This window comes from Equus asinus, chromosome 2 (genome assembly GCF_041296235.1).
Source record: "Equus asinus isolate D_3611 breed Donkey chromosome 2, EquAss-T2T_v2, whole genome shotgun sequence".
Taxonomy (NCBI): Eukaryota; Metazoa; Chordata; class Mammalia; order Perissodactyla; family Equidae; genus Equus; species Equus asinus.
The window spans coordinates 122,020,363-122,033,359 of record NC_091791.1 but is presented as its reverse complement, the minus strand read 5'-3'; the positions used below and the strand labels follow the sequence as shown (position 1 = coordinate 122,033,359).

The 12,997-nt window shown below is 46.2% G+C and overlaps 1 protein-coding gene across 1 annotated transcript in view; it reads left to right on the top strand.

Moving 5' to 3' along the window:
• The window catches only part of MINAR1 (membrane integral NOTCH2 associated receptor 1), a 48,413-nt gene that overhangs the window by 20,809 nt on the left and 14,607 nt on the right, over window positions 1-12,997 (top strand). The window contains exons 2-3 of the mRNA XM_070504371.1: window positions 5,605-7,955; window positions 11,810-12,064. Of these exons, the coding sequence (XP_070360472.1) occupies window positions 5,655-7,955; window positions 11,810-12,064 (2,556 nt within the window). The 5' untranslated portion in view covers window positions 5,605-5,654. The remainder of the gene's footprint in view (window positions 1-5,604; window positions 7,956-11,809; window positions 12,065-12,997) is intronic.

Below are 12,997 nucleotides of genomic sequence, written 5' to 3'. Positions count from 1 at the left end.
CAGGCTGGGCTTACAGTAATGTGTGGGAAGATGGCTAAGAGGACACCTCCATTTATCCTGAGTGGACAATTCCAAACTCTGGCCTTCAGAACTTCCTCATGGAATCAGTTTGTGAACTTTCCTCTTGTTTAAAAAAGAGATGAATAATGAACTCTGTAGACAACTTCTTCTTTTCCCTATGAGGTGGTGTGTAATCCAGAGGCAGTAACTCGTGGGTTTAATGAGGGTCCGTGGAAGCATGCGATTGAGAACAGAGTTTTCTACAGTAGGAAACTAAGTCTTTGACATTGAAAATGTAAAAATAGAGAGGCCAAAATGTTGCTTTAGGCAGGCATGTCTTGCTCTTTGCATACAATGGAGTCGTTTTTCAAAAAATGCTCATGTAGTCCTCTTTCATAACCTACAAGAGGCGCAGTGAGGCATCAACCAACTGAGACTCCTAGAACCTCCACTGCTACAGCTATTCGGTGACTGACAGCTGTTTGTTTGTTGAATGGCTGTCATTTGGGAGACACTTCATTAAGTGCTTCACATGTGCTTGCTAATTAAAACCACTGTTACAGATAAGGAAACTGAGCTTGGGGGCTGTAGATAACCTACTAGCTATAGTCACGTAGCTGGTGATGGGCAGGGCTGGAATGTGAGCGCAGGTTTGTGTGCCCCCATGGCTCATCCTCTCAACCATTAGGTTTCACCACCTCTCACAAAACCCAGCCCTCTATTTTCTAGATGGGTCTTCTCAATCCCTCATTCTGAAGGCCCATGATTCAGAAATACCTGGGTGACTTTAAAAAACCCTGATGTTCTGGACCCCTCCCAGGAATTCTGGTTTAATTGGTCTGAGGTTGAGGGACCAGACCTCAGTTTGTTTTAAACCATTCCGGGCAAATCTTTCCTGTGTGGGAAATGCTATAACCAAGGTACAGGCAGAGGGCTGCTCCCACTGAGGAGGGAACAACTAATTTAAACTAGGGGGACCAGTGAGAGACTGGGGGGAAGGGGGCTGTCTGAGAAGGGCCTGGAAGAGAAGCAGGATTCCTGGACAGTGGTCGGTGAGGAGCCTCAGGCCTTCCGTGGGAAATGCAGAGTGGTCTGTAGGAGATGCGCGGAGGGGAGGCCTGGACCTTGGAGGTTGAGCTGGGTGGTCAGTTGGGCCGGATGGGGTCCTGATGGGGTCTGATTTCCAGATGTTCAGCTGCTCCCGGTTCCTTCTGCCAGTTTCCCTGCCTGTGGGGGGTGTGGCCATCCTTCAGAACGTAGTTCCCAAGGCTGGGGGTGGTGGGTGTCATGTACTCGTGTACCTCTCAGTGCCTTGTGGAGCTTTTCCTGCCCAGCAAAAGTGCTGTGCAGCCTTGCCTGGTGCTTGCCATCTCCAGGTATTTACTGTGGTTCATGAGAAGCTTGTTGCCAGCGGGTGATGTGCTAGAGGGCTGGCCTCCCAAACTCCAGAGAGGGTGCATGTGTTGGCATCTTGGCCTTTCCCAAAATATGCATCGGATTGTGCTGGGAGCTTAAGAATATTCAAACCCCGAGGGCACAGCTAAGAGAGACCAAAGAGAAGAAGGGTGCGGATAAGCCTGTGTGTGCATATGTATGTGAGTGTGGGAGTGGGAGCGTGTGTACATGTGTGAATTGTGGGAATGTGAATGTGTGGCTGAGAGTTGTGTGTGTGTGTGCATGTGTGTAATGTGTGTGCCTGTATGTGTGTGAATGTCTGTGTGCCCCTGTGTCTGTGTCTGTAATGCTTGTGAGTTTATGAATGTGTGCGCGTGACTGTATGTGTGAGTGTGTCTGTCTGTGTGTACACACACATACATGCTCCTTGGCAGTCTCCCTCAGCTCCCAGAGCTTTCAGGCTGATGTTTCTCCCTTGCTCTTTTGTCACTGACTAAAGAGCCTGGGCTTCAGATTTAACCAGATTTGGCTTCGGATCACGCATCTTGCTCAGTGTAATTTCTGTAGCCTCATTTCCTTCATTTCTCCTGAACAGATTGCAGAGTGGTGGTGCCTCCCTCTCCAGGCTGTTGTAGACATTTCCTGGAAAGTACAGGAGCAGAGAGGGTGGTCAGGCTGTAGTGGGCCCCCTTGCTTGCCCCCACCCCCCAATTCACTTCTATCACTTGGCAATGGAGGCTTTTCCTCCTCCTGGCATGAGATTAGCCTGGTGCTCCTTTAACAGCATCATTAGCCTGGGTTAGGGGTCCACTTGGACCCCTAACCCAGAGGCAACTCCGGTCACCTCTCTGGATTAGACAGTTCCTTCCTCTCTCAGTTCCTCAGTTTCTTCATTTGTAAGGTTGGAGTGCTCTTCCCATACCACGGAGTTGTTGTGTGGTCCCGGGAGGTAGCGGCCAGGGGCCGCGCGCTGCAGGCTGGATCCTATTCCACTGTACAGAGCCTAGAAATCAACTTTTCCATTGAGCCTCCCTTTTGTCCTTATTCCTCTCTGGTTCCCACTGGCGTATTGTAGGAATCTGTATGGAGTTTCTCTATGACGATTAACTGTCGTATGCACACATGCCCTGCACATATCCGTGCATCTGTTTGCCTGGGGCACGTGCCTACCCCATTCATAAGCTCCCAAATTTCAGTTTTAATAAAAATGACTCAGGTTTAGCACATCACTTGTGTTTCTTTTATTTGCTTTAGGAGACACTGGGCCTTGGTTTTCCAAGTACCTTTTTTGACCTGGGATTAATAATTCTTTAGCCATGCAAAGTAGCATAGAAATCAAGAAAGCCTCATGAGGAAGCAGTCTTGGGTTTTCCTGGGAGGCACAGAGGGCACAGCGTGGGGGGCGCCTGGAAGTCCTGGCTCTCGTTCTCATTGCTCCCACTTGCTTCCTTAAGCTCTCCAAGCCTGTTTCCTCATCTGTCAGAGAGTAACGATAAAAGTGAAAGAGGGGCCGGCCCCGTGGCCAAGGGGTTAAGTTCACGCGCTCCACTTCTGTGGCCCCGGGGTTTCACCGGTTCAGATCCTGGGCGCGGACACGGCAGTGCTCATCAGGCTATGCTGAGGCGGCATCCCACATGCCACAACTAGAAGGACCCACAACTAAAATATGCAACTATGTACTGGGAAGCTTTGGGGAGAAAAAGAAAAAATAAAATCTTTAAAGTGAAAGAGGCTTCATAAGGTGTTACAAGAATTCAAGAAGAGAGTATCTATGAAGGTGCTCTGTGTCACCAAAACTGTAAAATATCATGTGCATGAGTTGCATTGCTCTTCCCTCAACTGCATTCATTTGTCCTCCGCTCTGATTTCTATGCCCATTTATTTACTTGGAGCTCAAGCATGAAAGGTTGTCTGTACCTTTAACAAACCAGAACATCTTGACACGAGATGCTTTTATCAGATGAATTCGATGGCTGGGGCAGGGCAGGGAGTGCTGTGTGGGGAGAGGTGCTTTTCCCAGTGACTTGTTCTAAGGAGGAACAAAACCTCTCACGGCCTCATTGCGTTTTTCCATACAAGAAATCCAAACCATCGGTCTCTGCATGTCTCTGCAGACAGGGAGAGAGCACGCTAAAGTGTATAGAAGGAGCACTGCCCTCAGGATGGAGAGAGAGCCCATTGCTGAGATCAGCTGAAATTTAACCCAAAGAAAAGACATTGTTCCCCTAGAAAATGGGCTGGAACTGTGTGGACTGAGTCAACTTTAAAATCAATAAGTCAACCATAAAAATGCCTTTTCTGAGCAGGGTGTGACTGGGGAAGCTAACGCTTTGTGTAGTTTGATGTTTCCTTGTAAATCTCAGAACCTGGGTCCATGTTGATCGCTGAGCTTTACTTTCTCTTATGAAATTTTGTTGAACTTTTGGTTTGGTGTTTTTAGATTTTCCATTCAAGATTCTTTAATGCAGCTTTTTCTTTCCATTTCAAAGTAAGATTTATTATTTTTTGGTGATTACAAAATAGCACGTGCTCATTGTCGGCATTTTAGAAAAAGATGGGAAATTATAAAGAAAAAAATTAAAATTACCTTTTAATAAAAAATAAGAACAGTGGGGGCTGGCCCCGTGGCCGAGTGGTTAAGTTCGCGCGCTCCGCTGCAGGCGGCCCAGTGTTTCGTTGGTTCGAATCCTGGGTGCGGACATGGCACTGCTCATCAAACCACGCTGAGGCAGCGTCCCACATGCCACAACTAGAAGGACCCACAATGAAGAATATACAACTATGTACGGGGGGCTTTGGGGAGAAAAAGGAAAAAATAAAATCTTAAAAAAAAAAAAAAAAAAGAACAGTGATTTAATGGGAAAGGGCATGACAGAACTTTCTAGGAAATGGGAATATTCTAGATCTTTAAAGGGGTTTGGTTACTACACAGACATACACATTTGTTAAAACTTCAGCAAACGCACACTTAAGATTTGCGCACTTCATTATATGTAAATCTTATGTTAAAAGAAAAACTGTAAACAATTATAGAGCTTGGGTTAATGATATGCGTGATGAAATATTTAAGGGGAAGTGTACAGATGTTTGCAATTTACTTTGAAGTGCTTTTAAAAAATGAGATGCTTGATGAAGGATAGGTGGATACATATGTGATAAAGCAAATATAGAAAAATGTTGATGGTAGAATCCAGATGGTGCGTATATGAGTGTTCACTATAAAATTCTTTAAACTTTGCAATATGCTTGAAAATTTGCCTGATAAAATATTAAGGGACAAAGATTACTAATTCAGGAAAAAAATCCATATTTACAATCCAAACATAACCACCATTAACGTTTTAGTGTGTACTTTTTTCTTTCATTTTCATTTCCAAGAACATATAATTTTATGTAATTAAGATCTTACTCCATATACAGACCTATTTTCATATTTTTCACTCGATATTGTATCATAGTTTTCTTTTGTCAGAAAAGTCTTCACTATGTAATTTTAAAGATGAAATTTACATATAGTAAAATGCACAGATTTTAGCACACAGTTCCATGAGTTTTGACAAATGCATACAGTCATGCAACTAGCACCCCAATCAAGATGTGAAACAGTTCCATCGTCCCAGAAAATTTCTCTGTGCCCCTTTGTAGCCAACCCCTCACCTCACATCCAGCCCCTGGCAACCATGGATGTTTCCTGAATGTCATTAAAATGGAATTGTATAGTATGTAGCCTTTTGACTCTGGTTTCTTTCACTCAAGCACAACACATCTGAGACTCTTGCATGTTGTTGTATGTACTAGTAGTTTCTTCCTTTTTTATTGATGAGTAGTATTCCATTATAAGGATGTACATTAATGTGATTTTAATGTTTGTAGAAAGTCATTATATATCATAATGTGTTTTATTTATGCATTCCCCTATTATTAGGATATTTAAGATGTTTTATTTTTTTTCACTATTATAGATACCATCATAGTGAACATCTTTATGTATAAATCATCATCACTGATCATTTCTTTAAGGTAGATTCCTGGGAAGGGAATTACAAAGTCATATGTTATAAATCGTTTTTAAAGCTCTTAATGCATTTTTTATCATTAGAAAGTCTTTTCTTGTGTTTCTTTGTGTGGTTCATAACAAGTTTGACTTAAAACTCCACTGGTGTTTATAATCCTCTTTCTTCCCTTTTTTTCCCAATATTGTCCCTGTAGAACTGACTCAAAGTTTCAGTGTAGTCAGCGAGCCTTTGAAATTCTAAATCATGGAGGCCAGTCAGGAAACTTCCCTTTTCTTGGTGAAGATCTTAGAGGAACTGGACAGCAAGCAAAATACCGTTTCCTATCAGGACCTGTGCAAATCACTGTGTGCCCGCTTTGATTTGTCCCAGCTTGCCAAACTGAGAAGCGTGCTCTTCTACACGGCTTGTCTTGATCCCAGTTTTCCAGCCACATTATTCAAGGACAAGATGAAATGCACCATGAATAACCAGCAATCAAAGAAAATCATGGTGGCAGCAGATATTGTGACAATATTCAACCTGATTCAAATGAATGGGGGCGCCGCCAAGGAGAAGCTGCCCATGGGCCAGCAGAAGGTGCGCAAGAAGGAGGTGTCCTTTGAATCGTGCAGGTCCGACACAGAGATCTGCACCGCGGTCCAGTGTGAGGCCCTGAACTGTGAGCTGAGCGAGAGGCCTTTCAGCCGGGGCTACCCCACCAGACAGTCGTCCAAGTGCCAGAAGATGGACTGCAAGGACTGCCCACAGTTTGTACCTGCCTCCGAACCCAACTTCTTGTTAGGTGTCAGCAAAGAGCTGAAAAATCGGGCTGCGTCCCTGGACAGGCTGCAGGCCCTGGCCCCGTACTCGGTGGCCAGCCCTCAGCCCTGTGAGATGCAGCGAACCTACTTCCCCACGAACATTGAGAATGAGTCCATCTCCGATCAGGACTCCCTGCCCATCAGCCAGGGCATCAAGGAGACTTTCATTTCTAATGAGGAGCCATTTGTGGTCCAGTCCTGTGTCCAGAAGAGGAACATCTTCAAAGAGGATTTTCACCATCTGATGACTGTGGCCCCCAGTTTGGTTGGCCCCGCTAACAAGGCAGATGGTGAACATGGGGAACCACAGAGTCGAAAGGAACCCCACAAGACAGCTTTCTTTAATCACAGCTTTGAAATGCCCTACAACAGCCACTACCTGAATCCTGTGTATTCCCCTGTTCCTGACAAAAGGCGGGCAAAACATGAAAGCTTAGATGACCTTCAAGCCTCTACGTATTTTGGACCCACTCCAGTGATGGGGACCCAAGAAGCCAGGCGCTATCCAGGGAGGCCGGGCAAGCAGACCCCCTGGCCAGCCAAAAGCTGGAGCCTAAACACCGAAGAAGTCCCTGACTTTGAACGGTCCTTTTTCAATAGAAATCCCTCTGAGGAGAAACTACACTATCCAAATTCCAGCAGCCAGACCCCCAATTTCCCAGCCCCAGACAGGCGCCCGGCTTACCTCACGCCAAAGGATCAACAGCTGATTCTCCCTGTTGGCTATACAGCAAAACCAAACGGGCTCAAATCTAAAGAGCTTTCATCCCCTGTTGACCTGGAGAAGCACGAACCAGTCAAAAAGTTTAAAGACAAGAGCATTAGCTGCACCAGCGGGCAGCTCAGCTCAGATACCAGTAGTGTGGGCACCCAGACTGAGCAGCATGTGCTGGAGCCCAAGAAATGCAAAGACTTGTGCACCTTGGGGCAGGGCAAGTACAGTGATAGGCATGCCATGAAGCAATCAGATGATGACTCAGAAATTGTCAGCGATGACATCAGTGACATTTTCCGTTTTCTTGATGACATGAGTATCAGTGGCTCGACGGGAGTGATGCAGTCATCTTGCTACAACAGCACAGGGTCTTTGTCTCAGCTGCACAAGTCAGACTGTGACAGTTCACCGGAGCATAACCTAACCAAAATTGCCAATGGGCTCACCAGCAGCAAAGGAGAAAAGGGCAACCGGCCTGAAAACAGCCACCACTCTGAAGAGGAGTTGAAGACCAGTGTGTGCAAACTGGTGCTCAGGATTGGTGAAATTGAACGGAAGCTGGAATCACTGTCAGGTGTTCGTGAGGAAATCTCCCGGGTCTTGGGAAAATTAAATAAATTGGATCAGAAAATACAGCAGCCTGAGAAGGTGAGTGTGCAGATAGATCTGAATTCCTTGACGAGCGAGGCTCCGTCCGATGAGAGTGCCTCTTCCCGTATGTTCCATACACAGAATGGCTCCCATGGACCCAAACTGGAGAATACTGCTGACTGGTGCTGTTCTGATGCCAGTGGAAGCAACAGCGAAAGCCTTCATGTAAAGGCCTTAAAAAAAAGCCTCTTCACCAGGCCATCCTCTAGGTCCCTGACAGAGGAGAACAGTGCCACAGAGTCCAAAATCGCCAGCATCTCCAACTCGCCCAGGGACTGGCGCACCATCACTTACACCAACCGCATGGGCCTCAATGAGGAAGAGATAAAAGACAGAGGCCTTGGAGAGAATAAGGACTGGCATCGAAACTCGAAAGAGGTAACTGACGTTTAAGCTCACGTAATTGGGCACAAGCTTTATCATGGCCCTGGTGTATTTCCAAGCCTTGAATGTTACATTAAACAAGATAGAGGCCTTCCTTCCATGTGCTAGTTATCCTTCCAGATCTGGCAGGCCTTTCATCTCCAAATGGAGAGGGCAGCATAAGCAGGTTGTTTGTTACACCAAGTTGTCAGTCAGCTGGAGCAGCACACACCGCCATGTTGCCAACAGGAGAGAGTACAGTTCAGATATTGGACAGGTGGTGGGAGACCTGATTTTCATGGAATGGGGAATGTATCAGAGCAGGTGAGCACCACCACGGATATCTTCCTGTCCTTTCTGAAACAACAGGATGCAGGCAAAGAAAATGAGGGAAATGACTTAAAAGCGGGCTAACTCATATGTCCCTTTCATGTACTTCGTTGCACGAGTCGTGTTCTGTTTTAAAAGTTGGACTTTTTTCATTGTAAGATCAATAGATGATTAGTAAGAAAAAGAAGATAGATGAGGAAATTATTCATTGGTCCACCACCCAAGGATAGCAAATCTTAATATGGTGTCTTCTTATAGCAACTCTATAGCAACTCTTAATATAGTGTCTTCCTTTGCTTTTTAGATTTCTTTTCCTATACAGTTGTATGTTCTGTTCTTTTTGTGTGAGCTTGAGTGTTTTTGCATCTTGAAAGCCGACATCTCCCAGTCAGGTCTTTAGTGAGTGCACAAGCGTACACTCACATTAGTTCTTTTTCTCATCCTCTGCAGCAAGGATGATTTGTTTCAGTGGAACTTGTGGCAGCTCTTCTTCATGGGTTACATGAACTCTTTCTGGTTAAAGTGGTATAATTTCAGTTTGTTGCTTGTTTCAGTTCCCTTCCCTGATTCTAAAGGTCAGTGGACAGACCATGGGGCCTCCTGAGATCTTAGAGGATCCAGCCATCAGAGAGAAAGAGCGAAGATGCTGTAGGCTGCAGACACTCAAAGCCAGAGCAGGAGGCTGGGTTCCTCAGATCGTGCCAAGAAAGCAAAACTTGGAAAACTGGGCTCTAAGGAAGTTTTCAGGGTCAAAGTGGGGGTAAAGAGTAAATAAAAGAAGTGATTTTTTTCTGATCCCAAAGAAACCTCCTGTATCTGTGCTGGCCACTGCTCTGATCTTCTGTAACCACTGACAACATATGGTGGTGGGGAGAAACTGGAATGTAAAGCATCCCACTGCTCTGACAAGATGCCCAGCTGTTGGCCCTCTCCTCTGGGTCCACTGTCATTCTCTGCCAGGGTCTGCCAGCTTTCTGGAGGCCTGGGTCTTAGATAGCATTGAGAAGTGGGCATTTAGAGGACTTGAATGGTTAGACACCTCTATAGAAATATCAAGTTAAACTGAACTGGCCGTGCTTCCAATCTGTAAAATGTCAAAGCCTCATGCAATCACAGAAGTAGCCGAAAGCTTGAGAAAGATGTGCTTGAAATGCATAGTACAAAGTTGCTAATATTTGGGATGAGCTGTCTTCTTCATTTTGTCACCCTCTGTGACCTCATTTCTCCCTCCTGGTTTGTGGCTCTCATCCCCTCTGGGCTGGCACTTCCCATGGTGGTGACCAGCCCTGGCCCACCTTCTGAGCTTCAGTCCCATATCTCTAATTGTTCAAGGCCAATTCCCTTGGATGTCTACCCATGTGTCAAAATCTGCAGGTACCTACTAGACTTTTCTGTCCCTTCAAAGCCAGTGTTCCCTCTCACTGTCTCCGTTCTGGGGTCACCTTTCTAGCAATTCCCCAAACTAAAGAGGCCTCGCTGATCTTTGACTTCCCTCGTTGGCTCTCTCATATCCAGGTTAGCCACTAGACCCTGTGAATTTATCTTGAGTGATGTTTCTTGCATCTCTGCCTCCATTTCCATTTAAATCCATCCTCCCTCCCCTCAGTCCAGGCGCTTTTGGGCACATTCATAACTGGTCTCCTTTACTTATCTTCCTCACCGTCTATCTTTTCTCATAGACTGCTGCTATGTTCACCTTCCTAAACTGTACTTTGTGAATGTGCGGTGGCTCCTATTCCCAACTCTTCCTTAGCTCCTCTTTGCTCAGTGAAAAATTTCAACCTTCTTAGCCAAGCCTTTAAGTCTTGGAATTTCACGTACTTCTCCCCAATAAGAAGGCTCTAATTCACCCAGACTGGTCCCTCTCTACCTTGACGAGTCTGCCTGGTTTTCCTCAAAAATGCCATGCTGATTCCTTCGGTCACGCATTCAGTTAATACTAATTGAGCATCCATTATCGCCAGCCCCCATTCCACTGTCAAACCTTTCTTCACACGATTCCTCCATCAAGAATGTCTTGTCCACCTACTCTGTGCTGATCTAGATCCTGTGTTCCCCCCTCAATTCATAAACTTCTGAAAGCTTTCCCAAGGATTTTTGCTGATTTCTGATCTACAGCCATTCATCCTCTTTGTTCAGACATAGTAGATACAAACTTTTATTTTAAAAATGCATATTTATATATACTGACTGCCAAGTTAGAATGCAGTGGAAGCAGCAGGGAGGCAGGCATGAGCTGCAGTGAAATTTTCTGTCTTACAGGTGAGAACAGGTTCAAATCCTGGCTCTACCACTTACTGGCTTTGCAACATTGGGTCAATCTCTTAACCTCTCTAATCCGAGTTCCAGATCCATAGTGGGGAGAATAGTAGTTACAACCATGGAATGTTCTTGAGAAGATGAAATAAGATGATCCATGTGGCAATGAGCATAGCGGTGGACACACAGTCAGCCCTCAAGTATTGATAATTATGACTGCAGTAGCTGCCGTTGTCATTATTGTCATTGCCATCTGCCCACTCCACCTGCTCGGTGTGGGCCCTGCATGCAGTGGGAGCTCTATGAGTGTTGAGTAGCCATGACGAGCAGAATAAATAAAATCAGTGAAGCCTCTTAGAAGATACTTGGCTTTGATGAGTTAAAAAGTAAGAGGCAACCTCATTTCCTTGTTTGGGTTTGGCGAAGTTTATCCTGCTTCCCCTGTATCTGTGTCAGCAGTCTGGATGGTTTGGAAGCCCTAAATATCATGCTGTGTTTGTGTAAGAGGTTTGCTGAGAGATGGACGTGTGCTTCCGGTCTGGTCCATGTGTAGGATACACACACTCTCACATCTCTCTTGCTTATCACACGCTCCTACGTAAACTTTCCCTCTTGTGACACCCCACCTCCTTCTCCTTCCCTTACTCATCAACACTCACCTCTGCTCACATTCCTGTTTTTCCTTTTCTTCTTTCTGTTGCTCACATGCACAGCTCTTTGTGCTATTTCATATGCACAACTTCATGTCATGGTATCTGTCCTTCTACTTGGTGGTAGATTTTGCTGGAGTGGGGGCTTAAAAATGTACATCACAGTCCCCTGCCCTCAAGGAGCTCACGGTCCAGGAGAGGAGACAGGCGGGCGAACAGGTGGTTACAGGTCAGTGGAACAGTGCTGGCCGAGGGGTCTGCACGCAGTCTTACGTAGTCGCATAGAGGGGCAGCTGTGCACCCTGGGGTAGGTTATTGAGTCTTTCTGGGCTCTATTTCCTTACTTGCACAATGAGGGTTCATAATATTAGTGATGTTGTGAGGATTAGAGAAAATAATCTCTTCCTGGCACAGAAATGGTAGCTCATATTCGTGCTATTATCATCATAGGCTTTTCTTAGAGAATTTCCCCCGTTACTGATTTACTTTCTATTTGTTTGTAAACAACTGCATTTTGCTACCTGGCTGTCTACAGAGCTTAGTGATGTAAAGCTCGTGGCTGCCCAGTTGCACTGTGAAATCCGATGGCATCTGTGCTGCTTTTCTGGACTTCTCTGTGCCCCTCTGCAGGCAGACAGGCAGTACGACATCCCCTCGCAGCACCGGCTGCCCAAGCAGCCCAAAGACGGCTTCCTGGTGGAGCAGGTGTTCAGCCCTCACCCCTATCCCACCTCCCTCAAGGCCCACATGAAGAACAACCCCCTGTACACAGACATGCGGCTGACCGAGCTGGCCGAGGTGAAGCGGGGCCAACCTTCTTGGACCATCGAGGAGTATGCACGGAACGTGGGTGACAAGGGCAAGCTGACAGCCCTGGACCTGCAGGTGAGCCTCTTGCTGACTGGGGCAGGGGGAACCCAGCCTTGCCCTGGCAGAAGCAGGAGTGGATCACAGATGGCTTAGACCAGCCCACTCCCTCACCCCCCAGCTCCCTGGGTCCCCACCATGGAGTTCTGAATTTTAGTAAATTGTAGAGCAGAGATTTTTAACAAGGGGATTGCTATTTTGCTAATTTGTAAACATTTGGCAGTGGGAATGCTTGATTGACTGATTTCCTTTGGCCATCCTATTTGTTAACAATGCATTTAAGACTCTGTACCAAGCGCAGATTCTCATATTTGCTCACAAGACCTGAGCCAAACTGTTTAATGAAATACAAGCTGATTTCTCCTTCCATGTGTAGCACGTGGGATGAGCATATTTGTGGGAGCCAAGCTATGGATTATGTTTCCATACGGAGCAGTCCCAGGTAAGAGCCATCCCCAGAAGCTCTGTGAGTGCCATTGTGGCTGGAGGGCATGTTTCTGTTCACCCACAGGCAGGACTGGGTTCTGGTCACACTTTTATTTTGATGGGCACCTCCACCTGGTTCCATTCACACCATGTCTATCTGTCTCCACATCACTGCAGCAGCACAGGAAAGACCCTGTCTCCACCTGTAGGCTTAGGTTTGCAGGCAGTGAGGTTGTAGTCCCAACAGTCCCAGTCATGAACAGGTCCCAGAATGACCATGCCACTTAAAGGGCAGTTGGAGAGATGCCAGTGGGGGTTGGTATGGCAAGGCCCCCCGGAAATGGCCTCCCTCTAAAGCAGAGAGGGCTATGGGGAGGTGCAGGATGTTGGAGAAAAAAGAACTTTGGCTTCCAGCAGCGCTGGGTTCTAATCCAGGGCTGGCTCGTTTGCTGTGTGACCTGGAACATTACTTCACCTGCTTGAGCTTCGGCTCCCTCACCTGTTAAATGCGCATAAAGATATCTA